Here is a 16,978-nt window from a genome sequence, read left to right on the forward strand (position 1 = left end):
CTGTATCTCGAGCCCGATTCTTTAAAGAAAAAAAAAACTCTTTTGCCAAAAAAGGTACGTTTGGTGCTTGAACGGTTGACAGAGAGAAGGCATGGCATCGAATTTAGAAGAAACACTTAGTAGGCTTTTACTGCCGGATAATAACACGATCAAGCAGGTGAAATATGTCGCATATACTTTAAAAACATACTTTTGATAGTAGTATAATAAAACAAATGTGGCTGAGTGAAACTTTTTTCAATACAACATCTGGTGGTTACTCATATCTGAAAACGCGGGAAATTTCAGTTATTTCGGGAATGTCATTTATTTGATTTGATATTTTATCTTAATCAAAAGTTTTCATTTCTCAATACATGTGATGATGGCCTAAAATCTTTTTAATTTACAAACCAGGCTACTCTGCAATTGAAGGAGATTTTTAAAGACCCCAACATTGTGCCGGGTTTGTGTCAGATACTTGGTTCCTCACAATCTGCTCAGGTATGTTATAAAAACACAGTTACACTCTCAACTCATATGAATAATACAGTTAACTCACCAAAAAAAAAAAAACACAAAAAAAAACAACCCACTGCATTGAGAATTAGCTACCCATTTGGTTCAGTTAATTAGGTCCAGTATACACTACAGTCACTTCATTAAGAGGTCTATACATCTTTAATTATTACATAATGTTATATTTATTTAAACAAATTCAATAATAAAAACTGGTAGAAGTGTGAAAATTTATATAAGAAATGTAGTAAGAAGGGAGAAATGCATGAAGAAAACGGCTGCCTGGACAGGAAATTGAACCCAGGACCCTAGCTGCAGGACAGTAGATCTCCCAAAAAAATTTATTGACAGACCTTTTTGTGCGCAGTAAGTATACAGTTTTTACAATGGAGGGCACTGTAGCTTTCTGGTCTGTCAACATTTTTTTTTTTTTCGGTGAGCTACATTTCTACAGCTACCGGAACCCTGCATTATTAGTCAGGTGCTCTAACCACTGAGCTATATAGGCCTATATCCACGGTCTGTAAAGCCCCGACCTCTACAGAAATATGAAATAGAATTAAAAAAATAGTTAAAAAATTATTATTGAAAAGTTTTGTGAAATAAAAGAAATATCTTTCATTTTTACTTTTGGATATAAGATTTTTTTTTTTAATATCTATTACTGTAACACAAGATTTTCAGGTAAAGTATTGTTATCCTTAGGTATATATAGTTATTTAGCATTTTAAATTGATATAAAATTAGCTATTAAATAATATTTTATGGTTTAAGGTAAGACAACTGGCAGCTGTTTTGTTGAGAAGGAAAGTTCAGAAGGGGCGACAGTGGAGAGCACTGCCAGAAAATGTCTGTCAGAAGTAAGTATGGTTTAAAGACGGATATGTGTTGTGTAGATCTAATACATGTACTTCATTAGATTATATTGCCACATAACAAAATCTATCACTGGTGTAACAACAAATTATTCACAATTTTTTTGAATTGTTGTTTCAGCATCAGAGAAAACATCTTACAGTTGCTGTTACAAGAACCAGAGTAAGTGGCCATCTTGGGAAACATGTACCTCAACCTGTGTGCATGATGTGCATTGATCTACTGATGACCAAGAAATTTTAAATTAGACACACAATTATGAGATAGATTTAACAAATGAATAGAAATGAGAATATTAACATTGTTCACATATGACAGTGTATTTGACATAAATAGTTCCAACATTGTTTCTTTGCAGGAAATTTGTGAGAAATTCCATTGCCCAAGTAGTAGCTATAGTAGCAAAGCATGATCTACCAAAGAACCAATGGCCCCAGCTCTTCCAGTTCATACTGGCCTATACTAAAAGTCAGAACAGTGCTGAAAGAGAGGTTAGTATGCAAATTATTAAAGATAGAACTGTATTGTAAAGTATTTTTTTTTGGTTCTTTTACAAGTATTGAAAATTTTCTTGACAGTAATTTAAAAGTCCACAACAAATTTTTTGACTGAAATTGAGATTGATGTATATTAATATGCTGAATATACATGTATATTTGAAAAGAAAAGCTTAGATGTCATAAGAATAACAGACTATTACAATAATTACCACAGTCTAAAAATTTCAGTCTACATATTCATGTAACAAATTTATATCTAAGAGTTTGGTGTCATTAAGTAGCTTTAATATTTCTTTGAAGATTCAATTTAAACTTAACAGCAAAAATAAGAGGAGAAAAAGCTTATACATGTACCTCCATTTGAATGTATGATTTTACTGTGAAGTATAATGAATTTTCTCCCCCTTAGATTGGTATGTTTGTCCTGTACTCGGTGGCAGCCGCTGCGGGGGAGCAGCTAAAGCCCCACCTGACCTCTGTACTACAGCTGGTTAACGAGGTCATTCAGGACTCCGAAAATCAACTCGTCCCATACTATGCCATAAGGTAATATAGTATAAGAGTATCATTATGATCATGTACATTGCATGAAATATCACAAATATTAAGAACATTGTATAAAGAACATATAATAAATTTTATAAAGTACATTGTATAAAAGACTTAATTATGCTGTTTATACTAGATGTTGTTCATTCTTTTCAGGACTGTGACAGAAGTGATATTCTTCATTGGAGATGATGAAGTCGTAAGCTCTTTTTCTTGTTATATATAGTTTCTCATCACAAAAGATTATGATATAACATGAAAAAAGAAGTCCATAATTAAACATATTTGAATTTTTATGCTCCGCCATGAATATGGCCGGGGCATATAGTGTTTGTCATGTCCGTCTTCCGTCCTTCCGTCCTTCTGTCTTTCCGTCCTTCCGTCCTTCTGTCCTTCCGTCCTTCCGTCTTCCGTCACACTTTGCGTTTAGCTCTGTTCAAAGCTAAGTTTCTTTGAAACTATCCAAGATATTTTCATCAAACTTCAAATGCTGATAGATATTGACGAGAGCTATGCAACTGCATCAACATTTTTTGACCCTGACCTTTCCTTTGACCTTGACCTCACTTTTCTTAAATTGGTGTTTAGCTCAGATTTGAACATACCATTCAAGTTGGTGTTATCAAACTTCACATGTTGATACAAACTTGCATGGATGATGCATCTAGAGATGAACACTACCAGACTTGCTTCGGATGCTGGATCTGACCTACATTTTCCAGATAAGTGACCAGGTTAAAGTTTTTGGAGCAGGTCCATTTCCAAGGAACTATAAGCCCTACCCAATCCAAACTTTCATGGACGATGCATCTAGGGATGAACACTACCAGACTTGCTTCGGATGCTGGATCTGACCTACATTTTCCTGATATGTGACCAGGTTAAAGTTTTTGAAGCAGGTCCATTCCTAAGGAACTATAAGCCCTACCCAAACCAAACTTGCATGGATGATGCATATAGAGATGGACACTACCAGACTTTCTTCGGATGCTGAATCTGACCTACATTTTCATTCCCAAGTAACTATAAGCCCTACCTGAACCAAACTTGCATGGATGATGCATCTAGGGAAGGACACTACCAGACTTGCTTTGGATGCTGGATCTGACCTATATTCTCATTCCCTAGTAACTATAAGCCCTGCCTGAACCAAACTTGCATGGATGATGCATCTAGGGATGGACACTACCCGACTTGCTTCGGATGCTGGATCTGACCTATATTTTCATTCCCAAGTAACTATTAGCCCTGCCTGAACCAAACTTGCATGGATGATGCATCTAGGGATGGACACAACCGGACTTGCTTCGGATGCTGAATCTGACCTATATTTTCATTCCCAAGTAACTATAAGCCCTGCCTGAACCAAACTTGCATGGATGATGCATCTAGGGATGGACACTACCAGACTTGCTTCGGATGCTGAATCTGACCTATGTTTTCATTCCCAAGTAACTATAAGCCCTGCCTGAACCAAACTTGCATGGATGATGCATCTAGGGATGGACACTACCAGACTTGCTTCGGATGCTGAATCTGACCTATATTTTCATTCCCAAGTAACTACGAGGGTTGTTGGAAAATTATTGAGACATTGTGTATATTTTGCTTTCTAATGAACGTCTTTCGGTGATAATTTGCATATACGTTTGACGTACATTAAGAATTAATAAAAGCAAGAAATATTTTATAAATATTAAATATTTTCTGTACAGTGATATATAAATGCGTCATCAGTAGGGGTACCCGGAGCAGTCTCGAAATCAGATATTGAAAATATGCAGCATCAACGTTCTAACTCTTCGTGGACTCATAATAAGAGCGAAAATAATTGTGTTTATGTGTATAATTTTTCAGCTTTAATTCAAATTCATGTTGTGCAACTTTGATAGAATTTTGATCAGGAATACGGAGATCATAAAAAAATTAAGCGCGGTAGAGAAATCTGCTAAGAACGAAAAAATGGATTTTGACGTCAAGGGCGGAGCAGGGAACATACCTAAAATTTAGTGTAGCGCAGTGTAGAACTCTTTTCCAGACACAACGACCTACTAGAATAATAAGTACGAGAAAAAAATAATGTGATAGGGTTTGTTATTTCATTGGTATAATTTTTTTTTACAATTAGTTTAACCAGAGTAAAATCAAAAGCTCTGGACGACCATCAGTTATTACGTACGGTATTAATATCGTTACGGTATCAATATCGTTGACCCGCGTTGCATAAATCGACACTGTATGATTTTAAGTCAACTTTTCCCACAAAAGAAAATATTACACTCGGGTAGCAACAGCATACGTTTTTAAGGAATACTTTGAGAAAAGAGACTGTTAGATTTTTGTACTGTTATATGTAATAACAAAGAAGGAAGATTAAACACTTCCCGATCGTTTTACATGCGAAACCATCCCTGGCTGACGTGACGTTAAAATGACGTAGTGATGCTGCTCCGGGTCGATAGACATACGTTTATTATGTTTATTGATTCATGTTGTGTTTTAATAAAAATGTTTATTATTTCACCAAAACTTTTCTTATTGTCATAGGAATTAAAAATTTTGCATAAGTGTTTTATTCGTTCTTTATAAAATGTTGATGAATTTTCCTGAAATTATCTCCGTCCTTTATGGAGTAAATGTAATTGTCGCAATAATTTCCGAACAGCCCTCGTATAAGCCCTGCCTGAACCAAACTTGCATGGATGATGCATCTAGGGATGGACACTACCAGACTTGCTTCGGATGCTGAATCTGACCTATATTTTCATTCTCAAGTAACTATAAGCCCTGCCTGAACCAAACTTGCATGGATGATGCATCTAGGGATGGAAACAACGTGACTTGCTTCGGATGCTGAATCTGACCTACATTTTCATTCCCAAGTAACTATAAGCCCTGCCTGAACCAAACTTGCATGGATGATGCATCTAGGGATGGACACTACCCGACTTGCTTCGGATGCTGGATCTGACCTACATTTTTATTCTCAAGTAACTTTAAGCCCTACCTGAACCAAACTTGCATGGATGATGCATCTAGGGATGGACACTAACAGACTTGCTTCGGATGCTGGATCTGACCTACATTTTTATTCCTTAGTAACTATAACCCCTACCTGAACCAAACTGATCAAATTTTATACACATATGAATTTTCATGTTGCTTTACTAAATATCCTCGGCGGGGCATTCATGTCCTATGGACATATTTCTAGTTTTAAAATTTGAATTATAATATGGATTCTTGTCAGTTGTAATATAAAAATATAAAGACAAAATTGGAAAGGGAATATAAACATATGCTGAATAATTGGGAAAAATTCTGTAGGTTAGAGGCAACTCATTGGTATTTTTTGTTTTTTTCTTCGTTTTGATTTTCTTATCAATTTATATTTGTTTACAACCTTTCCATATTATGTTCAGTATTGAAAGCCCTCAGTTTTATGACCAGTTTATGTCCAACACCTCAAATGTTGGAATCATTCAAAAGTTATTTTTACAGTTCAACAATGAGATTTAGAAGTTTGTATTTTAAGAATGTTTGCACAATTTTAGCACATATTTTTTAAATTGCTTAGTGAAATACAGCTTAAAAGTAAGGAACCATTTTTAGCTCACCTGAGCCGAAGGCTCAAGTGAGCTTTTCTGATCACATTTTGTCCGTCGTCCGTCCGTCTAGCTGTCTGTCCGTCTGTAAACTTTTCACATTTTCGACTTCTTCTCAAGAACCACTGGGCCAATTTTGATCAAACTTTGTACAAAGCATCCTTGGGTGAAGGGGAATTTAAATCGTTAAAATGAAGGGACATATCCCCTCGCAAGGGGAGATAATCAAGAAGTGACAAAAATAGGGTTGGGTCATTAAAAAATCTTCTTCTCAAGAACCACTGAGCCAGTAAATCTGAAACTTATGTGGAAGCATCCTGGGGTAGTGTAGATTCTAAATTGTTCAAATCATGACCCCCGGGGGAAGGGCGGGGCCACAATGGGGAATCAAAGTTTTATATAGAAATATATAGGAAAAATCTTTGAAAATCTTCTTCTGAAGAACCACTTGGCCAGAAAAGCTGAAACTTATGTGGAAGCAACCTGGTACAGTGTAGATTCTAAATTGTTCACATCATGACCCCCGGGAGAAGGGCGGGGTCACAATGGGGAATCAAAGTTTTACATAGAAATATATAGGAAAAATCTTTGAAAATCTTCTTCTCAAGAACCACTGGGCCAGTAAAGCTGAAACTTATGTGAAAGCATACTGGGGTAGTGTAGATTCTAAATTGTTCAAATCATGACCCCCGGGGGAAGGGCGGGGCCACAATGGGGAATCAAAGTTTTATATAGAAATATATAGGAAAAATCTTTGAAAATCTTCTTCTGAAGAACCACTTGGCCAGAAAAGCTGAAACTTATGTGGAAGCATCCTGGTGTAGTGTAGATTTTAAATTGTTCAAATCATGACCCACGGGGGAAGGGCGGGGCCACAATGGGGTATCAAAGTTTTACATAGAAATATATAGGAAAAATCTTTGAAAATCTTCTTCTCAAGAACCACTGGGCCAGAAAAGCTGAAACTTATGTGGAAGCATCCTGGTATAATGTAGATTCTAAATTGTTCAAATCATGACCCCCTGGGGAAGGGCGGGGCCACAATGGGGAATCAAAGTTTTATATAGAAATATATAGGAAAAATCTTTGAAAATCTTCTTCTCAAGAACCACTGGGCCGGAAAAAGTGAAGCTTATGTGGAAGCATTCTGGGGTAGTGTAAATTCTAAATTGTAGGAATCTTGACCCCCGGGGGAAGGGCGGGGCCATTATAGGGAATCAAAGTTTCACATAGAAATATATAGGAAAAATCTTTGAAAATCTTCTTCTCAGGAACCACTGGGCCAGAAAAGCTGAAACATATGTGCCCATGGAAGGATCATGGGGTAGTGTAGATTTCAAAATGTCTAAATTATGATCAGTGGGGTAGGGTGGGGATGCATTATGTATAACAAGGGGGAAATCTGGTAAAGAACAGAATGGTCAAAGCTTCTCAGGTGAGCGATGTGGCCCATGGGCCTCTTGTTTTCATAAATGTGCTTTCAAAGTGTTTTCACTAATATAATATATCCTATTAAAGTATTTGATTTACATGTAAGTGTGATCAAATTGTTGAGAATATATTTCAGAAATACATACAGAATGTGATTCCTCGTATGTTACAAGTTGTCCAGGAAATTATCCCTGTAGATGAAGTAAGTTGTAGAATTCTATACGTACATGTATAGTGTATTCCTAGGTTTTCAGACTGGAAAGCATTTCTTATTGTCCAGATAATGGTTGAGAGCAATGCATATGCACTTTATTTTGAAGTCCTAAATATTTTATTTTATTACAATTTGATCATTCTTTGGAGTCATGCACAGTACTGAAATCCAACAAAAACAAAGTTAATTTTATTTTCCTGCAGGATAAGGCATGTGAACTGTTGGAAGTGTTTGACGAGATGTTGGAATGTGAAGTCTCCATCATTGTTCCTCATATCAAAACCACACTAGAATTCTGTCTACAGGTTTGTAGATATTCATTAGAAAGTAGTTCTTTGAATGAAAATCTTGCTATAATGAAATCTTGCAATGAATTCGTCATCATTTTAACTGCTCATATGATATAGCTAACTTTTATTCCATATTAAGTATATAATTGTGCTATGTTTCAGTTACATTGCTTTACTCAAACATGATTTTTTTCTTCTAGGTTGCTAGTCGTCATGATCTGGGAGACAACATGAGAGTTAAAGCCATGTCCTTTGTGGCATCTCTAGTCAGGCAGAAAAAGAAGGTAATAACAACAGTTTAACTGATTTCATAAATTGTTTAATGGATTATTTCCAAACTATAGGGATTTTAAAATTTCTGTCCTGCACATTTCATTGATGGTAAGGTCTTTTTTTTTTTTATCTCTCTGTATTTCTTCAGAATACAAATTAATCATTTGTCAATATCCTTAAAAACTTGATGGAAAAATCTCAAGTTTCAGGCATAAAAAATCAAAAGAAGTACATGTAAATTGGACTTTTTTTTTATTTTCAATGTGCATGTGGCTCTGTACTGTCATGGATATTCCTCTCAAAGAAAAAAAAAATGGTGAGAGGGGACCATTTCATTCACAAATACATTTTGCCAGGATTATTATTAAAATTTGAACATTTAATAAATCATAAATTTTATTTTAAAAGTTGAAATGCTCTGTTTATTTAGGCGTTTCTGAAGCACAAGATGGTGGACCCTGTTTTATCCATTCTGTTCCCCATCATGTGTGCTGGTAGTGAGGAGGATGAGGATGAAGACGACCTGGATGATCCGGAATGTAGGATGCCATCCATGTATGCTCCACAGGTAGGCATCCGATTAGTTCTAGACAATGTACGTAAAATGTTCTATAGATAGGCGTAACAATCATTTCTCAACATTTCACATAAAATGCTCCACAAGCAGGCTGCTCCACAGGTAGGCATCCGATTAGTTCTAGACAATGTACGTAAAATGTTCTATAGATAGGCGTAACAATCATTTCCCAACATTTCACATAAAATCCTCCACAAGCAGGCTTCATAATTTTAACAAAATAAAGTACCTAAAATAATTATATAAAATATGAATACAAACTTACTAATTTATGCTCTGTATATTTGTACAATTTGATGTTGCTGTAGGTGATAGACACAATGGCAATCCATTTACCTCCAGACAAGGTCATTCCCAATGTTGTAAGTAAACAATATCACTCAAGTTCTATAGGAAAGGGCTGGGGAGATTCCCTTCCGTAGAAAAAAAAATTCCTTTCAACTCTTTATTGTGAATTCTGAGATACATGTAACTGAGAAGTGTTTGTGATTTGTAGATCAAACTGGTAGAACCCAACATTGTGAGTGAGTCCCCCTCCCACAGACGGGCCAGTTTCCTTACTTTAGCGGTTGTTGTAGAGGGATGTGCCGATTACATAAAACAAAGGTGAAATATTTGTCCTTCATCCCTTTGCACATTTTAAGAAATGTATCTTTACCAAATATATAAAAGGCAGACCTTTTTGAAAACTTCCTTTCTTTTGTTTATTTGAAACTAATTAACATTACCAGTTCAACATGAATACATTCATTTTCCACTGTTGATATGGTATTAAGAAAGATGTATTAAAATGTCAAAATATTGAGTGTCCAGCATCTTTGATTTCGAAATTTCAGACATCTGCAAGCACTTCTACAGTGTGTTGTTAAGGGGCTCAATGACCAAGATCCAGGAGTACGAAACTCGGCTCTGTTTGCTCTAGGACAATTCTGTGAGCACTTACAGGTACATAACATGCTTCCTCATTGTATGCTGCATTAACTCAATTATGAATGAAGATACCGTATAGCTGGTTTTCTTGGCGGGTGTAAAATTTGGCGTTTTGCATGCTCAAAGGTATGCCAGTTATTTTGACGTAATTTATTTTAGTGGACACAGGGTTTTAACTTTTTGTAGATGAACACTACAAAGATTACTAATTATTTAAGGGATTAAAATTTTAGCGAGGTTCTACCAAAACGCCAAAATAAGCCAAAATTAGCACCCCAATAAATAACCTGCTGTACTGTAAATTTCAGACTTGGATCACTACATTAATACATGCTTATCTTTGTAGCCAGAGATAACGACATATGCATCAGAGTTGATCCCCTTGTTGTTCCAATATCTTGGCAAAGCAACACAAGAAGTAGACAAGAATCCCAAAGGACTAACAAAGTGTTACTATGCTCTGGAAACTTTCTGTGAAAATCTGGGTAAGTGAAAATGTACAGCATGACATTATTATTGTCAACCAATCAAGCCTGAATGAAAATTCAAATCAATCCAAGTAAAAAAAAATGATGCAAGCTTTTCCAGAGTCATTAAGTATGTATTCTTGCACTACAGTCTAATACACAAAAACTAGTAATTTTCAGTATTTTTGCAGTAAATTACAAAGTGTTATACAAATTTTAATGCTTAATGTTTTGTGTGAAGCATTTTGTACCAGCCAGGTCAAGAAATCTTATGTGATTTTCCTGTTTGTAGATAAGGATATCTTACCATACTTGCCTACTCTGATGGAGCACACATTGTCAACGCTGAAAACTGCCACAAATACTCGAGCAAAGGAACTAGCCATCAGCGCTATAGGAGCTACTGGTAAGTCAAGATTTATAAAACCTGAAGTTACTCAGCCAACAAAGTTTTCTCAACAAGCTATGCCTTTTTAGCTCACCTCAACGAAGTTGGGGGAGCTTATGTAATACCCTCGGCGTCGGCGTCGGTGTCGGCGTCCCAGGTTAAGGTTAAGTTTTTTGGAGCAGTTTTCTTTTTAAGTACTTCTATGTCCTATATTGATTAGACATGCATGGAAGATGGTTCTAGTGTGTTTCATTGTACCAGTCAAAGTTTCAGATGCTGCAATTTCAGCAAAGGAATGACCAGGTTAATGTTTTTGGAGCAGGTTAACATTTTTGGTGCAGTTTTTGGTGTAGGTTTCATTTCCAAGTAACTATAATCCCTATGTTGACCAAACTTGCATGGATGATACATCTAAGAATGGATACTACCGGGCTTGCTTCAGATGCTGAATCTAACCTACATTTTCCGGTTGAGTGAACAGGTTAAAGTTTTTGGTGCAGGTTTCATTTCCAAGTAACTATGAGACCTACGTTGACCAAACTTGCATGGATGATACATCTAAGGATGCATACAACCGGGCTTGCTTCGGATGCTGAATCTGAGCTACATTTTCCGGTTGAGTGAACAGGTTAAAGTTTTTGGTGCAGGTCTCATTGCCAAGTAACTATAAGCCCTATGTTGACCAAACTTGCATGGATGATACATCTAAGGATGGATACTACCGGGCTTGCTTCGGATGCTGAATCTGACCTACATTTTCCGGTTGAGTGAACAGGTTAAAGTTTTTGGTGCAGGTTTCATTTCCAAGTAACTATGAGACCTACGTTGACCAAACTTGCATTGATGATACATCTAAGGATGCATACTACCGGGCTTGCTTCGGATGCTGAATCTGACCTACATTTTCCGGTTGAGTGAACAGGTTAAAGTTTTTGGTGCAGGTCTCATTTCCAAGTAACTATAAGCCCTATGTTGACCAAACTTGCATGGATGATACATCAAAGGATGCACACTACCGGGCTTGCTTTGGATGCTGAATCTGACCTACATTTTCAGGTTGAGTGAACAGGTTAAAATTTATGGTGCAGGTTTCATTTCCAAGTAACTATGAGACCTACGTTGACCAAACTTGCATGGATGATACATCTAAGGATGCATACAACCGGGCTTGCTTCGGATGCTGAATCTGAGCTACATTTTCCGGTTGAGTGAACAGGTTAAAGTTTTTGGTACAGGTCTCATTTTCAAGTAACTATAAGCCCTATGTTGACCAAACTTGCATGGATGATACATCTAAGGATGGATACTACCGGGCTTGCTTCGGATGCTGAATCTGACCTACATTTTCCGGTTGAGTGAACAGGTTAAAGTTTTTGGTGCAGGTCTCATTTCCAAGTAACTATAAGCCCTATGTTGACCAAACTTGCATGGATGATACATCTAAGGATGGATACTACCGGGCTTGCTTCGGATGCTGAATCTGACCTACATTTTCCGGTTGAGTGAACAGGTTAAAGTGTTTGGTGCAGGTCTCATTTCCAAGTAACTATAAGCCCTATGTTGACCAAACTTGCATTGATGATACATCTAAGGATGCATACTACCGGGCTTGCTTCGGATGCTGAATCTGACCTACATTTTCCGGTTGAGTGAATAGGTTAAAGTTTTTGGTGCAGTTCTCATTTCCAAGTAACTATAAGCAGTATGTTGACCAAACTTGCATGGATGATACATCTAAGGATGCACACTACCAGGCTTGCTTCGGATGCTGAATCTGACCTACATTTTGCGGTTGAGTGAACAGGTTAAAGTTTTCATCAAGAGATGAAAATTCTCAAATTTGCTTCAGATGCTGGATTTTGATTACATTTTCATGAAGAAGAACTAGTTTAAATTGTTTATGTAGGTCTATTTCAAAGTATCAGATCAAAATTGCTTAAATATTTTCATTTTTGGAATGTACACTTTTTGTTGGTTAATTGTGTGACTTTGCCTTACTTAAAGACAACATTCGTTGAGGTGAGCTCTGTAATCTCTGATTACCTATGTTTATGCATTCTCTTGACTTAAAATTATTTGAATTTATTCATTCAATTGCAGCAAATTCTGCCAAGGAATTACTAAAACCATACTTTGCTGACATCATAGAGCAATTTAAACCATATCTGGTACCTCACTCAGAGACTGGGGATACCTCAGAGGAGGACATTAGAAAGCTACAGATTCAAACATTGGGTAAGTTACATGTATAATCATACTAGTACAGTGTATGTGTTCACATAAGTCTAATCAAGTGAATTAAATTTGCAAATAAAAATTCTGAATCTAAAAGCTATTTACATGTATATTGCTGCAAATGAAAATTTAACTTCTTATTTACTGCTCTCATTTTGTAAATTATCACTACTAGATAATATCTATGAAATATATATATACACAGTTTAATAAGCAAAAATAAAAAATAAAGTGCTCATGAAAAGCCTTCCTACTGACCATATATATGTGTAATGAATTCATATTTAGTGTCTTTTAAAATTAAGATACCCTAAGTGTGATAGCAAGAAGCATAGGAGCTGAAACCTTTGCCCCTATTGCAAAAGAATGTGCTGAGTTTGGAATCAACTTACTCAACACTGTAGATGACCCAGACCTTAGAAGATGTGTGTAAGTAAACCTGATATTTTTAAAAATGTGACTTCCAAGTTTGTTCAACTTAAAAATTAACTATATCCAAATTTTTCAAATAAAACACTTCTTGTAATTATTAACATGTAAATACAAACAGGTATGGACTCTTTGCTGCCTTGTCTGTCATCATGAAGAAGGATATTTCACCCTACCTGGAGGTCTTAGTCACGTTTATGATGGCCTCCCTGAAGTCCACAGAGGGAGTACAGGTCAGGGGATTTACCTATAGCAGAACTTGCAGGAGCTTATCAATTAAAAGTGTCCATCATTGTTTTAATGCAGTCTTGATAACGAAGCTTCTTACTTCATTGCTCTGTGTATCTTTTCTTTAGACCCACTACAAGGAGGATGAGGATCAGGTGGCTATCTTCAATGAGGAGGACCTGTGTGATGAGGAAGACATTGCTGAGGAGGATGAAGAGGAGGATGAGGAAGATCAGAAAATACAGGGGTACAGGACGGCTTACACTTCTATAGGGATTAGTTTGTGTATTGGAAGTAATGAATTTTTAAAATCCTTTTAAAAACGTACAAGTCGTCAAAGAATGTCTTGGTACTGAACATTGAATGCTTGTATTTAATTAATTTTCAGAATCAGTGTAAAGAATGAATTTTTGGATGAAAAAGAAGATGCTTGTTGCTCTTTGGGAGAACTGGCTGGAAACACAGGGTAGGTCAACAAGGAGTTCTTGTTTAATGTCTGCACATTTAATGAATGTACACATCAACACTGAGCAAAAAATAGTTTAAAGCCCATTAGGATCTAGCAACTTGAACTTTTCTAGATAAAATTTGGAACTTTGTTATGTCTAATGCAACAATTTCTCATATAATGTTTATTCTCTCTGAATATTAGCAAGTATTATGTGTACTTTTGAATAATCAGCATGCAAATCAATGAGTTACATACACTGTATAAATGTCTAGTACTGGAGGCAACCATTGCAAGTTTTATTTAAATATAACTTGATTTACAAAAACTGATTCACACTATTTATTAGACTCATTATTTGGATATTTAACAAGCTAATTGATTAGCCTAATAAAACTAGACTTTGACTTCAGTCCATATTCTTAATTTAAAGATTGATTCAGCAATATTTTAATGCCCTTTTTTGTGCAACAGGGCAGCATTCTTTCCATTCTTGGAGCAATCATTCAAGGAAGTGTTGGAGATGATTGACTACCCAGCTCCCGGGGTGAAGAAAGCGGCCATTGCTGCTGTGGGACAGATGTGTATATGTGTACACCAGGCCAACCAGGAACTGCAGTCCCCGGAGACTCAGACTGCCCTGACTAACATGTTGTCAGCCGTGGTCCTGAAGCTGCTGGCAGTGATGGGAGAGGACATAGACAGTATGGTAGTCATGTCAGCCATCGACACGCTGTATGAAATGTTGGACAAGATTGGACAGCCTGTCATACAGGTTCAGGGAGTCTCTGATGCGATACTCACCCGCATGAAGGAAGTTTTCACTCACAAGGTACTTTTAAAAAAAAAAAAAAGAAGATTAGGGGTAGAAAAATTATTGTGCAACTTTAGAGTCATTTTTATTTCATCAATTTCAAATTTAGTATTAGTCATTTTTATTTCATCAATTTCAAATTTACAGTAATTGTTTTTGTTCAGTTGTCAAAAATTCTTTTTTTTTTTGATTCAGTTGTCAATACTTTTGTTTCGTTGTCAATTCATTTATCATAGATGTTGATTCAGTAGAGTTTGTTGTTTCAGTTGTTGTTTTTCCTGTTTTTGTTGTTGTCCTATATTGTCATTGATTCAGTTGTTGTTTTTCCTGTTTTTGTTGTTGTCCTATTTTGTCATTGATTCAGTTGTTTTTCCTGTTTTGATGTTAATTCATTAATCCTGTTTTGTCGTTGATTCAGTTGGCCTGTCAGGATCAGGACACAGAAGAAGATGATGAGGAAGCAGAATTTGATGGAATGTTAATTGAGTCAGCCGGAGATGTTTTACCTGCAATGGCTAAACTGTTAGGTGGACCAGTCTTTATGCCTTTCTTCAGCAGTTTCCTAACAGATCTTCAAAAACGACTGGTAACAGTTAGATTTTATTGCTGGATTTCAATAAAAAATGACAATTTTTTGTGTCTTTTCAATCCATTTATTTGTCATTCTGTCTCAGTGTAAAACTTCAGTGTAATACTTAGTTTCAGGATAATGTTTGAAAAAGTCATTCAACCTTTGCAATGAAATTGTATATTTGATTTTTAAGCATCAATTACAAGAAGCTTTTTTGCATGGCTTTTGACAACATTGTCTTTCCACATTGCAGAAAGAAACAAGTTCAGTAGCAGAAAGGTCATTTTCAATAGGAACCATTGCTGAAATAATCCAAGCCTCGGGCAGTGCTGTTGTACCATTCCTACAGAAGTTGTATCCATTGTTTGTCAAGTTTGTTAAGGACCCTGATGAGGAAGTCTGTAGCAATGCAGTGTTTGGAATGGGATGTTTGTGTTCTAGCTGTGGAGACCACTTAACTGGGTAAGTGACAATTAGAGGTAAGCATATAATGATAAGTAGAGTTAGGTGTCTTAAACTATACCTTAGCCAGTATTGGGATTGGGATTAACACTAGAAGTTCAGAGATACTGATGACAAAATCTGTTTTAGCCATTATGCAGAAATTCTGAAGACTCTGCTGGAGATCCTGAACAAAACCTCAAATGTTCGTATCCATGACAATGTGTGTGCTGCCACCTGCAGAATGATCATGACCAGTCAGAAATCCTTACCACTCGAACAAGTAAGAGAAATTCCTTCTTGGGAATAAAAACGTCATTTTTGAAACTTAATTTACCCATTGATAATTCATTGAATATGCTGTCTACTTTCATACGCAAGTGGTTGATCTACAAATTTAGTGCTTCCTTCAGAAGTTTTCCTTGTTAGTTGTGTCTGGAGAACTGGGAGAACTGATGAAAGTTTTTTGTACAACCTCTAAAAATGTGTAATTAGCTGGTTTCACTTTAGGTACTCCCAGTCGTACTTCAGTGCTTGCCATTGAAGGAAGATTTTGAGGAAAACAAGACTGTGTTTGAATGCTTATTTCAACTGTATGGCAATGGTGAACAGGAGGTACAGTACATGTATTACTGTTAGATATTATAGAAATATGAAGTACAATTTAAAAAAAAAACTTAAATATGTATACTGCCAACAAAGAGCTTTAGTAATATCCATGTACACATGCATTTTTATACGCCCGTCTTAAGACGGGACGTATTATGTTATAGGCTTCATGTCCGTCCGTCTGTCCACTCGTGTCCGGCTCATAACTTCAATACTAATAGGCCTAGGACTATCAAACTTTGTCAACTGGTACTTCTTGTGTAGACGGTGTGTCGCGCACAAAAAGTAGGTCATTCTGACCTTTAATAAAGATGCTATGGCCAAATAAGGAAAAATCCTGTCCGGCTCATAACTAGAAAACTATTAGACCTAGAGCTATCAAACTTGGCAAAAATATACATCTTAGGTAGAAGGTGTGTCGCGGCCTATTTCAAGGTCACTTTTACTTTTAATTCAAGTGAAATTTTTAAAAAACTAATTCTTTTAAATTTTCAATTTCATAATCCTAAAAAATGTAAAATTATAGCTGTATCCTTGTTAAAAAATGTGAAATCAAGTAAAAAACTTATTTTTTCATCATATACTTTACAGCAATCTGTAAGAAA

General features: G+C 36.1%; 1 protein-coding gene across 1 annotated transcript; it reads left to right on the forward strand.

Annotated features, from left to right (window-relative positions):
• Positions 1-67: 67 nt before the first annotated feature.
• LOC134242272 (importin-4-like) lies at positions 68-16,379 on the forward strand (the record flags this gene model as incomplete). The annotated part of the gene is made up of 26 exons (XM_062724360.1): positions 68-157; positions 397-483; positions 1,273-1,358; positions 1,495-1,536; positions 1,733-1,865; positions 2,284-2,420; positions 2,580-2,622; positions 7,596-7,661; positions 7,877-7,978; positions 8,164-8,247; positions 8,667-8,804; positions 9,122-9,175; positions 9,310-9,419; positions 9,650-9,758; positions 10,090-10,228; positions 10,503-10,616; positions 12,699-12,833; positions 13,139-13,262; positions 13,384-13,495; positions 13,619-13,737; positions 13,879-13,956; positions 14,413-14,770; positions 15,171-15,338; positions 15,577-15,785; positions 15,915-16,047; positions 16,275-16,379. Coding segments are annotated over exons 1-26 (3,051 nt in total), but the record flags the coding sequence as incomplete, so codon positions are not given.
• Between the last annotated feature and the right edge of the window lie 599 nt (positions 16,380-16,978).

Source organism: Saccostrea cucullata, unplaced genomic scaffold (assembly GCF_032062105.1).
Source record: "Saccostrea cucullata isolate Sc308-1 unplaced genomic scaffold, CSIRO_AGI_Scuc_v1 ctg7614, whole genome shotgun sequence".
NCBI lineage: Eukaryota > Metazoa > Mollusca > Bivalvia > Ostreida > Ostreidae > Saccostrea > Saccostrea cuccullata.